The sequence below is a fragment of the Phyllostomus discolor genome, chromosome 13 (assembly GCF_004126475.2).
Source record: "Phyllostomus discolor isolate MPI-MPIP mPhyDis1 chromosome 13, mPhyDis1.pri.v3, whole genome shotgun sequence".
NCBI lineage: Eukaryota > Metazoa > Chordata > Mammalia > Chiroptera > Phyllostomidae > Phyllostomus > Phyllostomus discolor.
In genome coordinates, this window is record NC_040915.2 from 40,611,813 (window position 1) to 40,628,641 (window position 16,829).

The window sequence follows — 16,829 nt, forward strand, 5'->3', positions numbered from 1 at the left end:
GCAGGGACCAAGCCCTGGGTCCTGGCTCCAAGGCCAGTCCTCCTGGACCTCCAGATCCCCCAGGCTGCTGGCCCCACTGTCCCCTGGAACCTCGGCTAAGCCTCTGGGTCAGCAGCAGGCCCCTGACCTCAGGCACTCGGACACTGCCTGCGGGTCGGCCAGGTTCCCTGTCTGTGCCTCGCCGGGGGCCAGGCACGCCGGGAGCCCTGCCGCAGTCTGCACCTGCCTGACCCTCAACGCAGGGGGCCTGGGCTCCTGGAGCAGGCGAGCTCTCTGACAGCTGCCGCTCCCCTCAAAAAGTAAGTTTGCACAAGGCTTTCCCACAGGGTTCCGCCCTGTTTCCTTGGGCTGTGATCCTCCCCGGTGGCCTCGGGCCCTGCGCCGGAAGAGAAAACTGCTGTGACTGTGACCCCTGGCGCAAACCACACACTCTGGAGAACTACCCTAACCTCCTGCCCCTTCCTTGCCCACCCCAGCCCAGGGCCCTGCAAGGTCCTGCTGCCCTCGAGGGCATCCAGGGTCCACAAAAGGTTTGAGCTATGGATAAAAAAACAAAACATGTTATTGGCTCCAAGATAAAGAAACAGCAAAATCAAAACAAATGTTGCATTAAATCTCTATAAAGTGTATCATTATGTCAACTTCATTAATTGTTGAATGTAATTTTCAGAGTGATTCCACCACAGCTGCAAACCGTAGGCTACCTGTTTCCACCTTTGCAAGAACTCCTACGTGTACACAACAATAAAAATAAAGAGGTCACGTTCTTGAGCAGTAACTTACAGCTAAGTAATTTCACAAGCAAAACGGCAAACACCCTGCGGGGTTTGGCTCCAGAACACCGGCGCTCACGCGCCAGGAGGGGTGGGCCCTGCAAATGCACGGAGGCCGGGCTGCGAAGGCCCTCGACACCGGTCACGAGCGACCAACACTCTTCCTGGGAGGGGGCGGAGCCAGGACTGGCCGGTCCGCGTTGGGGGGGCAGGGACGTGGCTCAGACCGCTCCCCGGTTCCACGGATAAGATGATGGGATAAGGTGATGGGACGGGGTGGGGCAAGGGGGCTTGCCTAGGGTCACACGGCCCGGAGCTGAGACCGGGCCCCCAGGGCTCCGCGCAGCGTGAGCAGGGTCCGCGGGCACCCCAGGTCTCGCCAGCGCAGCACCCTCCCTTGTCTGCAACCGGGGTCAGGGAAGCGGGGGATAAGACGGGGCGCCGGGCCGTCCCCCTAGAACGACGGCGAGGCGCCCCCCACCGCGGCCCGACCCCGTGGGGACGCAGCGGGTGGAGGGGTCCACCCGGCCGGGACACCCCCGCAACCCCCTCGGGAACAGCCCCGCCCCAGCCCCCGCAGCGCGCTCGTGCAGGACAGACCGCCCCCCACCCCGCGGCTCCACTCCCGGGCTCGGCGCACTGACCTCCGCGTCCCCGGCTGCCGGGTCTGCCCAGGGGCCCACCCCACCCTCACCCTCGCGCAGTGCGCATGTCAGGCCGGCCCGGCGCGGCTGGAACCAGATCCAGCCGGCTGGGCGCTGACGCAAGTGCGCGGCGCTCGGCGTGTGGGCGGGGCTCCCCATCAGGCGCCCTCAACGCCCGGCCGGGGGGCGTGGCCAGGTCGCCGCAAGTGCGCAGGGACCCTCCGACCCGGCCCCGCCCGGAGTGTGGCGGGCGCCGGCTCCCTCCTCCGCGGGGTCGTGCCGGAGAGCGAACGGGGGTCCGGGCCGCGTCCCGGCCCACACCCCGGCCCGTTGCCAGGCCTTGCCCCCAGCCCGCCCTGACGGCCCCCCGACGCAGGAGGCAGGAGACCCGACGGGTGCAGCTCAGCACCCGCCCCCTCTCGGCTGCTCCGCACTTCTCTGCGCCGGCCCGAGTCACAGGTCTGGGCCCCGTGCGCTGTCCCCTTCCCCACGTGACCCCAGGCCCCTGGAGCCTGGCCTGCCAGCGCCCCCAGGGCCTTTCCGCAGGCCCTTCCCGTTGCCTCCAGAGCTCGCATCAGGTCGCAGGTCTCACCCGCAACCTCAGGGACACCGTCTAGGCTTCACCGACTGGGCAGCCCCCTGCGCTCCCCCCTGCAGTTCTGACTCGCGACCAGCCCCCACGCCCTCAGCTCCGCGAGGACAGGGGCTGGTGCCACTGCGCTGGCGTCCAGCAGGAAACGGGATTCCACAGGGGCTCGCGGAACCGAGGCCCGAGTCACACCCTCCTTCCTGCCCGGTGCACACCGTCAGCCCCTGCTACAGCGGTGTTCCCTCCCCTGAGGCAAGACCGCAGGCCAACTTTAGGACCCAGGAAAAACCCCACTCCAGCGGCCAGGCGCCTGCCGGCCCCACCCAAGGGCCCTCAGGAGGTCCTGGGGGGCACCCAGCCTGTCTCACCCAGCAGCTCTGGCAAAGGTCGGACCCCAGGGGCGGCGGGGCACCCTGCACCCGGGCTGCTGCGGGGTTAGAAGCCCTTTCTCCCCCTGGCCACCAGGGACGCTAGTGGGTGTGGGCTTCCTGCTCTGGGTGTGACATCCCGGCAGCCCGGCTTCCCAGCCTGATAAGGATCTCCACGTCTTTCCCTATTTTTGTTCTCGGCCATTTCCTGCTGTCCCCAGAGGCCCACCCCCCACCCACCACAGAGGCTTGCTCTACCCTGGTGGGGGGGGGGGCGGATCCGCGAGGTGTGAGGGGAGCTGGGTGGGAGGGAAGGTAGGGCAGGGTGAGCAGGTCCTTTTCCCCCCCTTTTCTACTGTTGTTCAAGTCCAGTTTCTGCCTTTCCCCCCAAGGGCTCTTTGTTTAACCCGGGGGATGCTGGCACCTGGTCCCCACTGCACAGATGAGGGTGAGACTCAGAAGCATTTTCAAGTTTCCGAGGTTGCTGGTTCCGTGGGGTGCGAGTGCCTGTGTGCTGACCTCCTGGTGCCTTTCCCGGTCAGCACTCACACCCAGGGGCCTCCTGCCTGCCTTCTCAACCCACGGTTCAGTCCTGTGACTCAAGGGGAGGCCCTGGGGGAAAGGACGGGGGCCCAGCCTGGCAGCAGGCTGGGTGCTGGCCGAGGACACCACGTGCAGGGACACGAGGCCCAGGGCAGGCTCTCACACTTCCAGCTGCTCCGCCACCCACACTCATCGGAGGGGAAACCGAGGCTCAGCGAGGGTGCACAGTGCGCCAGGCCTGCCTGCGCCCCACCCAGCGCTCCCTCCTTGGTCCGTCTGACCTGGGACCAGGCTGCAGGATGTGCCCTGTCCCTCCGGGCCATACACTGAGGCACTGGGCCGTTCACTGCACCCCTGGGGTTTGCAGCACAGGGGCCTCTAAGAAGAACGGCACCTCACACGGCCCCCAGGGCCTCTGGGGACAAGGTCCAGCTCGTGGAGTGGGACGGTGTGACCAAGAGGCCTACCTGTGGCGAGCAGCTGGAGGCAGTGGCTGAGCCCGCCCCGAGGGGACTGAGAGACCCTCGATCCCCTACTCGCCCAGTTGGCTCAGCAGCTCCTGGTCACGAGACTGGGTGTGTGACAGGCACACGCAAACCTCTGTTATGCCACTTCTTCCCGCCGGACTGGCTGGGAGCCGGGGCACCACAGGGGACGAACACAAGTGCTGCTGCCACAGACTGACCCGCTGAACCCGCACCCCCAACTCGACGGTGGTGGGAGGGAGGGCTGTGGGGTGACTCCATCATGGGGTGGGACCCCGAGGAGTGGCACTAGTGCTTTCTGAGAAGAGGCCCCGTCCGCCTGGGAGGACACAGTGGGAAGACGCTGTCTGAACCAGGATGTGGCCCCCGCAGACACGGAGCTGCTGGGGCTGCTTGGGGCTGGACCCCAGCCTCCGTGACCGAGGGGAGGGACTGCTGCGTGCAGGCCACCCAGGCTGTGGTGCCCGGCCCAGCCGCCCGCACAAACAGATGCCTGCCCGCAGCAGGGGTGCGCAGGGAGTCCTGGCGTGTTCGCACGTCGTGATTTAGGAAGGCCGCGGGAGGTGGAGGTCGAGGAAAATGGCGCCAGGAAGACAGGTGGCCACCGACTGGAGACCTGGAGGCGAGGACACCTCCTGGCTGTCTGGGGGGGAGGCCCCCGCGGGGTGGAGGAGGAGCCGGGGAGGGGTGCTGGGGACGTGAGGGTGGGGTGTGGAGCAGACCCGCCGCGCCGGCCACCCAGAAGCCGAGTTGCTGCCGGGACCCCCCCAGAGACGCGAGGGTGCGCTTTCTGCTGTGTCACGGGCAGGTCTGCTCTGGCAGGGCACGCCTGGAGGCCGCCGGGCCCCTAGCACAGCCAGTGTGCCTGCCCCACTGGGGGCACAGCCCCAGCAGGGGACAGTCGGCAGGCGGACACCCAGTGCCGCTGGCCACACTGCACGCTGAAGGCGGCTCACAGCCGCCACCTAAAAATCGCCACTTGATCTCATTGCTAGGCCAGAGGCCTCAGGACGCAGCCCGAAACCCACCCAGGGTCCTTCCCCATGACTAAGGGGATACCCCGCCACCCCCGAGCACAGGGGCGCTGGCAGAGCAGGCAGGACGGCACTCAGGAAACGGGGGGGGCCCTGTGTTGGGTTACAGCAGGGAGACAGCTGCACCGACGGAACACTGATCCATCGTGACCGTGGAGGGGCCACGGCCCAGCTCAGAACTGACTGCTCTCGCCCAGCCCTCCCTCCACACTTTCTCCAAAGTTCACACCTTGCTGGGGCCATGCAGAGGGCCAAGTGTAACCTTGCCGTGAGCCGCGCTCACAAGAATCAGCAAATCCAAATTTGAACGCTCCTGGCCCCGGACCCACGTGCCACATGGAGCACGTCAGCCTAGGAAGTGCACCAGGGCTAAGAGCTGCACCTTCAGAAGGAGAGCCAGCCTGCCTTTTCAGTGGGGTGCTGCAACCCCCACGTTGCCCTCCCATCCCCCAAGGGAAAAGCCAAATGCAAACAGACCCCAGTGAGCAGACCACTCTCCAGTCCCTGACCGGCAGTCCAGGGTCCCCACGGTGTGGAAGCGGCCACATCGACTGCCACCCAGATCAAAGAGGAAGGGCACCGAGTCTCAAGACTGGTGAGCACAGTGACCAACAGGGACACTCCCACAGTCCATGGTGTGGCACTGCCGTTGCCGCAGCTGGGCGCTGGGCCGTAGCCTCCCTGCTCACTGTGGAGCCTCGCAGTCCCCAGCAAGGCAGGGGTGCCAGCAGACCAGGGTGCAGCCGCAAGCCCCAGCCTCAGGCTCACTCCACGTGTGCCGTGTGCCCGGGGCAGCTGCCCCCAGAGTCGCCTGGCCTCACACAGGAGGGAGCGGGGGACGCAGCCAGCCACAGCCCCGGAGCAGGCCCGCACCCCTGGCCGAGAAGGGCTACCCTGGCTCACCGTGGACACACACGGCCCCGCCCCCAGCCTGCTCCCGGCCCATCGGCTGGGTCTGCCTGGGCGCAGGGGAAGCCTCCTGTGCAGACCGGTGGTCAGGGCGGCCCCCAGGCCAGGCTCTCGCCGCAGGACGCCCTGCGGGTGTTCCAGGGACCCTCCCTGGGGATTCGAGGCCGTGCACGCAGAGAAGGCCACACGGCTGCTCGGGCAGGTGCCCGGAGGGCCCGGCATCCCCAGGCCTGACCCAGGAAGCCCCAGACCGCCTGGGTTCCAACCCGGCTATCTGCTCTGTGGCCTTGGCACATCGCTCCCGGTTTCCGAGGCCCGGGACGAGGGAAAGCCGGGAGGCCGTACCCCACGCTGCCGCCCCCTCTGGGCCCCCACGGGAGCGCCTCTCGGGTCGGGTGCCGCCTAGTCGGTAGGGTCGGGGCCTGGCCGGCAGACGGCCTTCTTCTCACCGGCCCCCGCCACAGGGAGCCCTGGCAGGTGGGTGCCCGAGCCAAGCTGGTGAGCTCTGGGAGCTGGTGCCTAGAGAGGCGGCTCTGAGGGCCTAGGCCGTCGGTGCTGGCTGACGGTGACCGGTCCCGGCCTTGGGGGCAGGCGCGGCCCACTGCGTGACGCTTGCTGCCACCGCCACTGGTGCTGGCCTGAGGAGTTGACCGAGGTATTTCCAGCAGGGTCCCGGCGTGGGGGTGGGGGGCAAAGGGGTCTACCGGTGGCCTGTGCTGAGAGGGAGCCGCGCCCCCTGCCAAGCCCAGTCCCGGCTCCCATCCACACTCGGAGCAGGCCGGCCGCCCGCCAGCCCCGCTCTGCCCCAGCAACCCCGCGTCAAACTCCACAACCTGCACACTCAGGCTTTCAGACAGACATGCCCCTGGAGCGCGAGCCTGAGTGTGCTGCCACGTCCTGTCACCACAGGAATTCCAACGGCAGCTACAAAGTCAGTGGGGCTGCACACCATGTACTGTCCCTTTAAGCGGCGTCCTGGGGCCAGGTCAGTGCACAGAGAAACCCAGGCTCCAGGGCGCACGGCGGCAGGTGCTCCCAAAGGCGCCGAGGCCCGGCCCCTTAGCTCAGAGCGCGCTGACTCAGCACCACGGCCCCTCGCCCCCAGGCCTGCCCCTGCACTCGCCGCCCGCTCCTCCCGGAGCTCCTCCCGGAAGGGCTCCGCCGCCCCGGCCAGCAGGCCGGCACCCGCAGCGCGAGGGGGGCGGGGCCACGCGGGGGGCGGGGCGAGCGGTCACGTGTGTACACAGGCCCCCGCGCGGCGTGTGCCGTGAGCCTGCCGCCTCCGGAGCCCCCAGCTGCCCGCCCGCCGGGACTGCGCGGCCCAGCGAGCCGGTGAGTGGGCGCCGAATGTGGGGTTGGGATCCGGTCGGCTAAGTGCCCGCGGGGTCGCGGCCCGCGCGGGGAGCGAGCCTGGGGCTGCGGTGGCCCCGTCGGCCGGGCGCTCCTCTAGGACCCGCAGGTCCTTGGGCCGGGCCCTGCGTGGTCCCCTCGGCGCGGGGGGGTGCTGTAGCCCCGCGGCGCTGGGAGGGGAGCCAGGCAGGCGGCCGCCCCGCGGTCGTTAACCTGTCAGGCACTGGAGCCGTGCCTGCGGGTGGCCAGCAGTCCAGCCGACTCACGTCCCCGCAGTTGGAGCTTTGTCCCTTTCCTGATGACAGCGTCATAACAAACTCTGAAGGGCGCCCGAGCGGAGACCCGCTCTGCGGGGACTGCCTTGGTTCCCTGACGGGCCCCTCCCGGCACGGACTGGCTCCGAGGACGCCCAGCGCCTCTGCTGCTCGGGCAGAACCTGGTGGCGGTCGCCGTCACAGCCCCCAGCGCGGCGCCCTGGGTCGCAGGGTCACTCTCGCCAGTGTGAGGGAGACCTGGTGCCTCACGTCCCTCTCACCACCGGGACGACTCAGTTCAGGGCCCTGCACCACCTTTTTCTGTTTCAATTCCGTTTGTTGAAAGTGAGATCTCTGACCTATGTCACTTGAGCATAGTGTCCCGTGGGTCCACCCCAGTGATCGCAAGTGGCGGGACTCCATTTCTGTTTATCGCGGAGTGACACCTGACTGCGTGTGCCCCACAGCCGCCTTCCTGCGGTGCGGGGGGGTGCGCCGCTCCCTCCGGCTCCGAACCAGGGGTGCATGCCCTATCTCAGTGGGGCAGCTGTGGCCCCTCCCGTGTCTCAGCATCTGGCCAGACGCACACTCCCTCTCACAAGGCGGCCAGCAGCTCGCCCCACGCCCTCTGCAGACGCAAGAGCGTGTATGAGGTGGCTCCGAGGCTGTCCCCAGGCTGCTAGGGCTCCCCAGAGAGCAGTCCTCTGCCATCCTCCCTGGGTCCCCAGCAGGCATCGCTGACAGTGAGCAGCGGCACCCCTACGGCTGACACGCTCTCCGAGCCGGAACCTCAGGATCTTCCTCCAGTCGCAGTGCCCACAGGTGCAGGCAGGAGGCTGGGCGGCCCAGCCCGTCGCCCCCCCTGCATAGAGCCAAGGGCCTCTGGCCCGGGGTCCCTGCTGCCGCCCTGCCCCTCCAGGGAGGACAGAGGCACACAGCTCCGGGGAGGATGCCGCCGCCATCAACAGGGACCTGCTGCCCTGTGCTCAAACAGCCACCTGACGTGCCCGTGGGGACTCCGGTTACAAGGTGCACGCCGACTGTGCCCGCTACCGGGTGAAAGGAGGCCTGAGCTGCCCAGAACCATCAGAGGGAGGTGCCTGTGTGGTTCACAGGCGGGAAGAGGGACCTGCCGCTCCCACCTCCTGGCCCCGACTGTGCCACTGGGGGTCCTGTCCCTGGGCCCAGCCTTGGGGCCACCTCTCGGAGACCCCCGGCGGCCACCTTAAACAGTGCTTCCCAGGGTTCCCTCCTCTGGCCGCTGCCTCCGAAACACCTGAGGCTGAAGCCACCCTGTGAAGGGGCAGCCTCGGGCTGCATCTGTTCCTGGGGCCCCGCAGGCCGGGACCCCAAACACGGCCCAGGCCCCAAAGAGCAGAGAGGGCTCGGTCTAGAGAGCAGGAAGCGGGTCTCCTCCCTCACCCAGGCCGCCAGAGCACGCTGCCCGGGAGTCTCTGCAAGTAAAAGGGACACCCCAGGGGCAGAGGGCAGGGAGCAACAGACCGGTGTCTCACGCATCGCCGGAAGGTCCGCCCGGGGCCCCCCTCCTCCCAGGCCTGTCGGCGAGGGGGCCCCGGGGCTTCCGGTTCGGTCAGAGCCCAGCGAACCAGGGGGCGACTGTGATAAGCCAGCCTGGCTGGCTGGCCCCTCCCTCGGAAAGAGCCACAGGTGGCGATAGCATCTGGGCCCCGAGCACGTCCCCAGGTAAGAGCACACCCAGCGCAAGGCCAGGCAGACAGGGCGCCCGGCGTCTGAGACAGAGACCGGAGCCGCTCGGCTGGCCCTTGGGCTTCTGAGCCGGCCTCCCTCTGCCTCTGCCTGTGCCTCTCCTCGGCCTGGTGCGCCCGGAGACAGGCTCAGCTCCCACCGCGCCGCTCCGGGGACAGAAACCCCAGGTAACCCTGCTGCACAGACAAGGGCGCGTGTGTGCCCGGCGTCTGAGGAGAGGAGGCTGCGGCCGGTCCCCGGGCTGGTCCCCGGCCAACAGGCCTGTTGTCCACGGAGAACGAGAGGCAGCCGGGCCGGCTGCCCGGGGCGCTGTCACCCACGGCCACTTGGGACAGCGGAAGGCACACAGCTGTGGAATGAGGACAGACAGCCTGCCTACGTAGGGAGCCGTTTCTCATCGCCCCGAGGAGGCCCGCGTCTGAGATAGCATCGGGGGTGTGGCTCCCAGTGGGGGACCTGCGGCCACGTCAGCCTTTCCGAGCGCCTGGCTCCTGCCGGCTGGATGTAAATTGCCGCTAACGCCTCTCTGACGGCCCGCACTGAGGAAATATGCTCAGGAGTCACTTTCAAAGCATTCTGATTGTTCCAGGACATTCACGTGAGGCTGAGTCTCAGGCTGCACACCAGGTCGACAGGACCGGCCGCCTAGCCGAGCTGCCCACCCTCTGAGGGTGCGCTGCCTGGCCTTGGCCTCCTGTGCCCACTCCCCGGTCCCTTGGTGTCAAAGGGTGCACCGCTGTCGGGGCCGTGGAGGCTCTGCCAGCCAGGCGTGGGGCATGAGTGCCCGTGAGGGGGGAGAGTGGGCAGGCCCAGGAGCTGATGCCTGAGAAGCTGAGGGGGAGCTGGTGCTGGCTGAGTGGCCAGGGGAAGCGACCACCCGTGCGGGCGGCGGCGAGGGCGAGGCTGCGGCGGCCCCGGTGCGGCAGCGGGCCGAGCGTCTGGCTCAGAGGCGGGCGCTGAAAGGTGAGGCTGGCGACATGTGTTCAGCTCCGTGGGAGCAGGGTGCTGGTTGCTCACTTCTGCCGGCCTCGTGTGAACGCACTCGTGTGCGCGTGCCTGCACCCCCCCACCCCGGAGACCACGACTGCTGTTTGCAGCGCCCTGAGCTCAGCTCCCCCCCAGGCCCCACTCCCAGGGCAGCTGCGAAGGCGGCCAGGACGCAGGGCGCCTGCAGGGGTGCCGCCGCTGTGCCCCGACCCGCACCTGGGCCCAGTGCACAGCCCCGCGGTCCGGCATGCGCCCCCTTGGGGGTCCGTTCCATGGGCACGCTCGCTTGGCCGTGACAGGGCCCCAGCGCCCGCCCCTCCCGCCCTGGTTTCCTCTCCCGGGCGCCAGCTGCCAGGGCCCTGGGAGGAAGTTCCCACTGCAGCTTCCTGTGTGGAAGGAGGTCTGGGGGGTGGGGGAGGGCCGCCCCTCGTCCTCCCAGCGCCCGGGTTGGCTAGGCCCCTCTGTGCTGCACGCAGTGCGTTTGTTAGGTCATTTCGAAAGCCTCACACGGGTCTTCCTAAAAAACTGGGGAAACCGAGGCAGGAAATGGCGGACACTGTGAGTCTGGGTGTCCGTCTGTGCAGTGGAGACGCCTGGAGACTGAGGGGCGTGGAGCTGCTGCGCCAGCTCCCGAGCGCACGGACCGGGCTCAGGTTCCCTCCTGGGGGGCTGGGGGGTCAGGCCCGGGGTCCAGGTGCTGCCAGGCTCAGAACTGCCTTCCTGCAGGGAGGGGGCTCCTGGGGCTGGGCTCTCACTGGGGCGCAGCCACTAGGCCCCTGCCTGTCTGTCCCCCTCCATCGCCCAGGCCTGAGGCCACTGCCGCCCCGCCGCTAGGGGAGGGGGCTGCTGCTGCCTGGGCGCCCACCCTGCACGCACTTTCAGGCCTCGGGCGGTGGGCAGAGAGCCCTGGAGGGCCTGTCAGTCGCCAGCTTTCCTGCCAGCTTACCCTTCCTTGGCCTGGCCAGCCCCCCACCCCCCGCAGGCCTCCACTCCAAACCCAGGTCCCACAGGGCCTTTCTGCCAGCACTTGGACTCACTGGTCACCCGGGGCTGCAGGGGGCCCAGCGCCCAGGCCTCCTGAGCTGTCCTCGGGCCTCCGTGCCATTTGACAGCTGGATCCCCAAGAGGCGGCCTGTGGGCACCCAGAGGCAGAGCCGGGGCTGTGGGACCTCCAGGTGGCGTGGGGAGCTGTCAGAGGGGCACAGGCCAGAGCTGGGGCCACCCTGTGCTCACTGCCAGGACCCCAGCCTGGAGCACCCAGACCCTGGCCAGACCACCCTCACCCCGCCCAGGAGGAGGCCACATGGCCCAGGGGCAGAGGCTAGCCTGCAGGACGTGGGGCATGGCGCCCTCTCGAGAACTAGTTACCAGAGCCCTGAGGTTCCTGGGAGCCGGCGTGCGGGAGTGGGTGGGAAGAGCGGCGGTCCTCCTGCTGGTGACACACGGGCCCGGCTGCAGGTCCAGGAGGAGAGGGCCCTGCAGACAGCTCAGTCCTTGGACAGACAGCTAGGGGTCGGGGGAAGGGCAGTACACACAGGCTCAGAAAACACAGCCCCTGCGAGTCCCGTGGCAGAGGAGCCTCTGCCTCAGTCGGACGGCGGAAGGCCTGGCCGCCCTGCCTGAGGGGCCGCCCGGCCTGAGGGTCCACGGCGGCACCGACGACACAGGTGGGGCTCCATCCATCCTTGTTGAGCCGGGAACTCTGGCCTCTGGAACCTCCTCCCAGCCTCCCTCTAACGGGTAAGTCTGCTGGAGTCCCAAGGCACCCCCCCCCCCCCCTGCAGAGGCTGGGACCACGGCTCTGCTCTGAGCAGGGGTGTCCAACCTGCACCCAACACAGAACCGTACGTTTACTTGAAACGTTGAGTTTCCTCTGTGATTACGTGTCATAATGTATTTACTGTGTGGCCCAAGACAGCTCTTCTCCTTTGAGCGTGTCCCAGAGACGCCACAAGGTTGGACACCCCTGCCTTAGAGGTTCCCATGGGCAGGGGGCCCGGGCACGTGCTGCACGTGCTGGGGTCCGGTGGGGTGCAGCGCCCTCGAGCCGCACCTGGGTGCCTGTCCTCAGGAGCCGGAGGCAGGTGCTGCGGGGGAGGGGGGAGGCGGCGGTGGGACTGAGAAGGAGGTGCTGGCCCAGCCGAGAGTCCTGAGGGGCGGGCGGGCGGGCAGGGGTGGGGTGGGAGTGGGAGTGGGAGGAGAGGCCCACAGGGCCCTCACCCAGCCAGGCCCCTTCAGCTGAGGGGACGCAGCAGGTGACGGCGACACTGGAACCCCCTCCACCCCCATCTCTGGGCCCTTCCTGGAACCCTGCGTTGCCCAGCGGAGTTCCAAGTTCCTCTTTCTCAGGAAGGAACAGGCTTGATACCTAGAAGCCGTTGCCCGCCTGTGCCCCGCCTGTGCTGGGGGGGGGGGGCGGCCACAGCACTGTGGTCAGGCCCTCCCTCTTCCCCAACCACTCCCTGTCCCAGCTCACAACCCTGAGCGCTTGGAGGAGGGGCTGGCTTCAGGGAAATGGGACCAGGGAGGAGGCGGGGCCAAGCCCAGCAGCTGGGAGGTGAGGACCTGCCGCCCTCTCACCCTTCGACCTCACGGGGCTGACAATGAGCGGTCCCCGCTCTGGAAAAGCCACACGCCTGCACTTGTAGAACAAGGCGGCTCTGACAGCCGCCGTTGCCCCCCATCTCTGAGTAAGACCGGCAGAGACAAGGTGCCCCCGCCCCAGGAAGCACGCTGGACAGCGGCCCGGCGGGCCCTCTTCCAGCGGAAAGTGGAGGGACACTGGCCCCTTTCAGCCCGTAACCTGCACCCGACATCGGGGTCACCCTCACAGCCGACCTGGCCCGAACGGCGCCCGACGCTGGCTCTGCCTGGGCCAGTTTACAGCCCTGTCCGGGCGTGGCCAGTGGGCGTGGCCAGTGGGTGCGGCCAGGGGGTCGAGCAGCGGGGTCCTGGTCTGCCCCCCCCCCCCCCCCCCCGGTCGCTCAGTCCCCACCCCCATGCTCGCCCTCCCGCACAGGCAGGGGCCGCGAGGCCCAGGAGCACTTCAGGGAAACTCTGGGCAGGTCTCACGCCTGCCCAGGACGGAGCCCGTCTGAGCCAGAGCCGGATGTCTGCCGCTGCTCTTCCCGCTGCAGGCGATGCCCTCGGGGGCGCAGTCCCTGTCACCCCCCCCCCCTCCGCAGCCGCAGTGGGGGCTTTGGGGCAAAGGGGCCTGCAGCGGCCTGCAGGAGGAGCTCGTCCCTCCCTTCACGGGGGACACCTGCCCCCACTGCACTGTGCTGCGCTGCTTCGGAGCTCTCGGGGCACCCCCCCCCCCCCGGGAAGCTCTGGCCCCCTCCCTGAGGTCCAGCTACGGCCCAGAGGGCCGCCTGTGTGTCCTCGGCTCCCACCCACAGGTCTCAGGGGAAAGGAGCTCCTAACTGCAGTGTCCCCCACACGGGCTTGGGCTGCACAGGGCTGAGGCCACGGCCAGGCCACCGAGGGGGCAGGAGGGGCAGGTGGGAGCAGCCTGCGACACTGGCCTGTCCAGGCACAGCCCCTCGTTTGAGAGGGCAGTAAACAGGCAGGGAGGGGCCGTGGTGCCTGCCAAGCAAGGCAGACAGAGGGATGCACATCCTCACGGCGCCATCGCAGGCTGCGCAGGGGGCCTGGGGGGCCTGGGGGCCTGGGGGCCCCGGGGCACGGAGCCTCTCTGTGCCGGGGCGGGGCCTGTGGGACTGGAGTAGTGGGAGGGGCTGGGCGCGTCTTCCGGGCCGCGGCCCCTGGCAGTGGGCGCAGGGCTGCGCCTTTCACTAGTGAACCCCCCCCCCCCCGATAGGGGGCTGCGGCCCCCCCAGCCCAAGCCCACGGCAGGGAAGGCTGACAGCAGGAGCAGGTGGGGGCGTCCTGGGGGGGCTCCAGGGGTCCTCGAAGACCGTCTGGGCGAGGCCAGGCCATGCTGGGGTAAGAAGGGTCCACAGCAGCCACAAGGGTGCAGCACTTCCTCGGAACTGGAGCCCGGTGAGGTCTGCCGGACAGAGCCCATGCCCACGCCCTCCCGGCGGCTCAGCAGGCGGCGGCTCCAGCAGGGGCCGCCTCCCTGCCCCGGGGTGGCTCTGCCCACGCAGCCAGCCCCGCAGCCAGCCCCGCAGCCGAGGAGCACCGTCCCGACGGGAGGACCTGCCCCTCGCCGTCCCTCTCGGCGGGGCAACAGCAGCACGTGTGGGGGGACGGCTGGGCCCGGCCGCTGGCGCGCGCGTCACCGTCTGACACCCGCTGGCGAGCAGTGCTCACGAGGGTCGCCAACGTCGCCTCGTCCTCGGCGTCCCTCCCGGCGGGCCCAGGGCAGCCAGACGGCGCTGAGAAACCACGCGGACGCGCTCCTGCTGGGGGCAGGAGGACGCTGCCAAGCACTGTCGCCCGGCCCTGTCACCTGGCCCGAGGGGGCCCGAGGGGGCGGGACACGGCAGCAGTGCCGAAGGGCTGTGGGACACAGGGCGGGGCCAGTGCCCCCTCGGTGGGCTGGCTGTGGCTGTGGCCTGAGCCCTGGACGCAGCCCAGGTCTGGACCGGCGATTGGACCGGCGCGCTGAGAGGGCTGCTCTGGGTCTGCAAGCAGAGACGGGCTTGGGCCCAGCGTCTCTGAATTCGAGGTTCCCCTCCAGAGGCTGGTGACATCTGCCCTCCCTGCCCGTTCTCCCCCAGGCCCCACACTGTGGGTGGACGGGCCACCCTGGGCCACCTGCCCATGCAGGGCCTGCGAGGCAGAGGTGCAGGGCCGGGGTCCCCCGCAGACGGCCTCCTGAGCACCGTGGGGCCAGGCCCCCTCTCGGGCCTCCCGCCCACACAGCCAGCCCTCCCCGGAAGCAGTGCTTCCAGCCCGCCCAGCGCAGCTCAGGCACCAGGGCCCCCGCACCCCGCGCTCTGTCACCTGCGCCCAGGCGCCGTGAGAGGGCATTGGGGGCAGGCAGAGGGGCTGTCGCTGCCCACGCAGCTGGGCCGGGTCCAGGCTGATGCCAGAGGGCAGGGCTGTGTGCCAGCCCAGCTCTCCCCGCACTGCAGGCCTTCCTGACCTTGGCTGAGTCACACCTGTCACGGCAAGGCCTGGGACAAGCAGCACGTGGGGTTTGCCCCTGGGTGCCCTGTGGTCTGTTCCGGCTGGCCTGCTCGTGGCCTGCGGGCACCCTGACTCACCATCATCCTGCTCTCCAGGGACAGCGCCGGGGTGGGGGAGGGGGGGCGGCACGGAGCCTGGGTCTGAGTCCCGACCCAGGCCAGCAGGGGCCCTGCAGAGCGTCCCCTCCTGGTGGAGAGAAGCCCAACTCAGCCAGGTGCTCCGAGGGTGAGCAGGTGGAGCGCCTGCCATGGCCAGCACACAGCGGCCCTAAGAAGAGCCGGGACCCATGCCCCCTTGCCCCCCTTTCTCGCAGAAACGGGGTTAGGAGGCTGGCCGCGCTGCGAAGACCCTGCAGCACATGACCCCCAGGCACTGGCCCTGCCTGGGGCCTGAGACGGCAGCCCGCAGCGGCTCTCGCAGGAAACTCCGAGGCCAGTGTCTGGCCGTCCCCCAGCTCCCCCGAGCGGCCCGCGGGCCCGGGGCTCGGCTCCGGGTAACAACGAACCCCCCTCTCCCCACAGCCTGCGGCGCCCGGCGCCATGTGGAGCTGCAGCCCGCTCAACAGCACGGGCGGGGGCGAGGACCAGCCCCTCTGCCAGCACGCCCGGCTGGCCCTGTCGGCCGTGTCCCTGCTCTACCTGGCCGTGGGCGTCCCCGTCGGCCTGGGCTACAACAGCCTGCTGATCCTGGTGAACCTGCACGAGCAGGGCAGCATGGCCATGCCCGACGTCTACTTCGTCAACATGGCCGTGGCGGGCCTGCTGCTCAGCGCCCTGGCGCCCGCGCTCCTGCTGGGCCCCGGCGCCTCCGGCTGGGCCCCGGGGGGCCCCGGCGGCGAGGCCCAGGTCACGCTGCTGGTGCTGTTCGACGTCTGCGCGCTGGTGACCATGTACTGCACGGCCCTGCTCAGCCTGGACTACTACATCGAGCGGGCGCTGCCGCGCACCTACATGTCCAGCGTCTACAACAGCCGGCACGTGTGTGGCTTCGTCTGGGGCGGCGCCCTGCTCACCAGCTTCTCCTCCCTGCTCTCCTACATCTGCAGCCACGTGGCCGCCCGGCTGGCCGAGTGCGCCCAGATGCAGCACACGGAGGCCGCCAGCACCATCATGGTGCTCATCGGGTACCTGGTGCCCGGCCTGGCCGTGCTCTACGCCCTGGTGCTGGTCTCGCGCATCCGCAAGCAGGACACGCCCCTCGACCAGGAGGCGGGGAGGCTGGACCCCTCGGTGCACCGGCTCCTGGTGGCCACCGTGTGCACGCAGTTCGGGCTCTGGACGCCGCACTACCTGACCCTCCTGGGGCACACGTCCCTGGCCTTGCGGGGGCGGCCTGTGGACGAGCAGCACCTGGGGATGCTGCTCTTCGCGAGGGACCTGTCCAGGTGCCTCGCCCTCTCCAGCAGCGCTGTGACGCCGCTGCTGTACCGCTACATCAGCAGGAGCTTCCCTGGCAAGCTGCGGCGGCTGATAAAGAAGACCCCCTGTGGGCGCCGGAGCTGCTCCGAGGACCAGCCGGGGGTCCAGCAGGTGCTGGCGTAGACGGCTGGCGGCACGGGTCAGCCCACAGAGGTGGCGCCCGGTGCCCAGGCCAAGCCTGTCGCTCCCTCATGCCACCGGGGTCTCGCATCCTGGGGGACCGGGTGACTGACGCCTCGGCCCCACGCACGGCACTCTGTCACCTGCACACTCTGCTGCTCTCTCCCCGGCGGACACACTGAGGCAAGGACGCACAGCAGCACGAGGCGTGTGCTCTTGACCCTTCCTGTGTTCCTCCGGGGCTCCCTGGCCCGTGCCCCGCCAGCCCCGCCCCCGGCCTGCGCGCTCGGCCTCCCAGCAGGGGCTTTCCGATGAAGTGGTGGGGGTCAAAGCCCGTGTCTGTACCGTGTAGACCGGTCGAGCACTTGACCCCCTCACGTCTGTCTGCACGAAGAGGGGCGTCTGCGAGACGGGCATGGAGCATTAAAATGAAGGAGGTAGAGCAGAGCGTGTGTTGGTGGGGGTGGGCGGCCGGAAGGGGGTGCAGGTCAGCGGACAAGCCCACATCTGTCCAAGGGCCCGGAGACCCT

The 16,829-nt window shown here is 69.2% G+C and overlaps 2 protein-coding genes across 3 annotated transcripts in view; one reads left to right on the forward strand and one right to left on the reverse strand.

The window, feature by feature from the left end:
- C13H7orf50 (chromosome 13 C7orf50 homolog) overlaps positions 1–16,829 on the reverse strand; it is a 50,111-nt gene that overhangs the window by 10,238 nt on the left and 23,044 nt on the right. Inside the window, exon 1 of one of the 2 annotated variants that reach the window (XM_036014817.1) lies at positions 1,418–1,591. The exons of the other annotated variant lie outside the window; for it this stretch is intronic. Coding sequence (XP_035870710.1) covers positions 1,418–1,576 — 159 coding nt within the window. The 5' untranslated portion in view covers positions 1,577–1,591. Of the gene's footprint in view, positions 1–1,417; positions 1,592–16,829 lie in introns of those variants that run through there. 2 annotated transcript variants of the gene reach the window in all.
- Positions 6,499–16,642, forward strand: GPR146 (G protein-coupled receptor 146). Its single transcript, XM_028528529.2, has 2 exons — positions 6,499–6,677; positions 15,283–16,642. The coding sequence occupies exon 2, from the start codon at positions 15,301–15,303 to the stop codon at positions 16,300–16,302; it is 1,002 nt and encodes a 333-aa protein (XP_028384330.1). The 5' UTR covers positions 6,499–6,677; positions 15,283–15,300; the 3' UTR covers positions 16,303–16,642.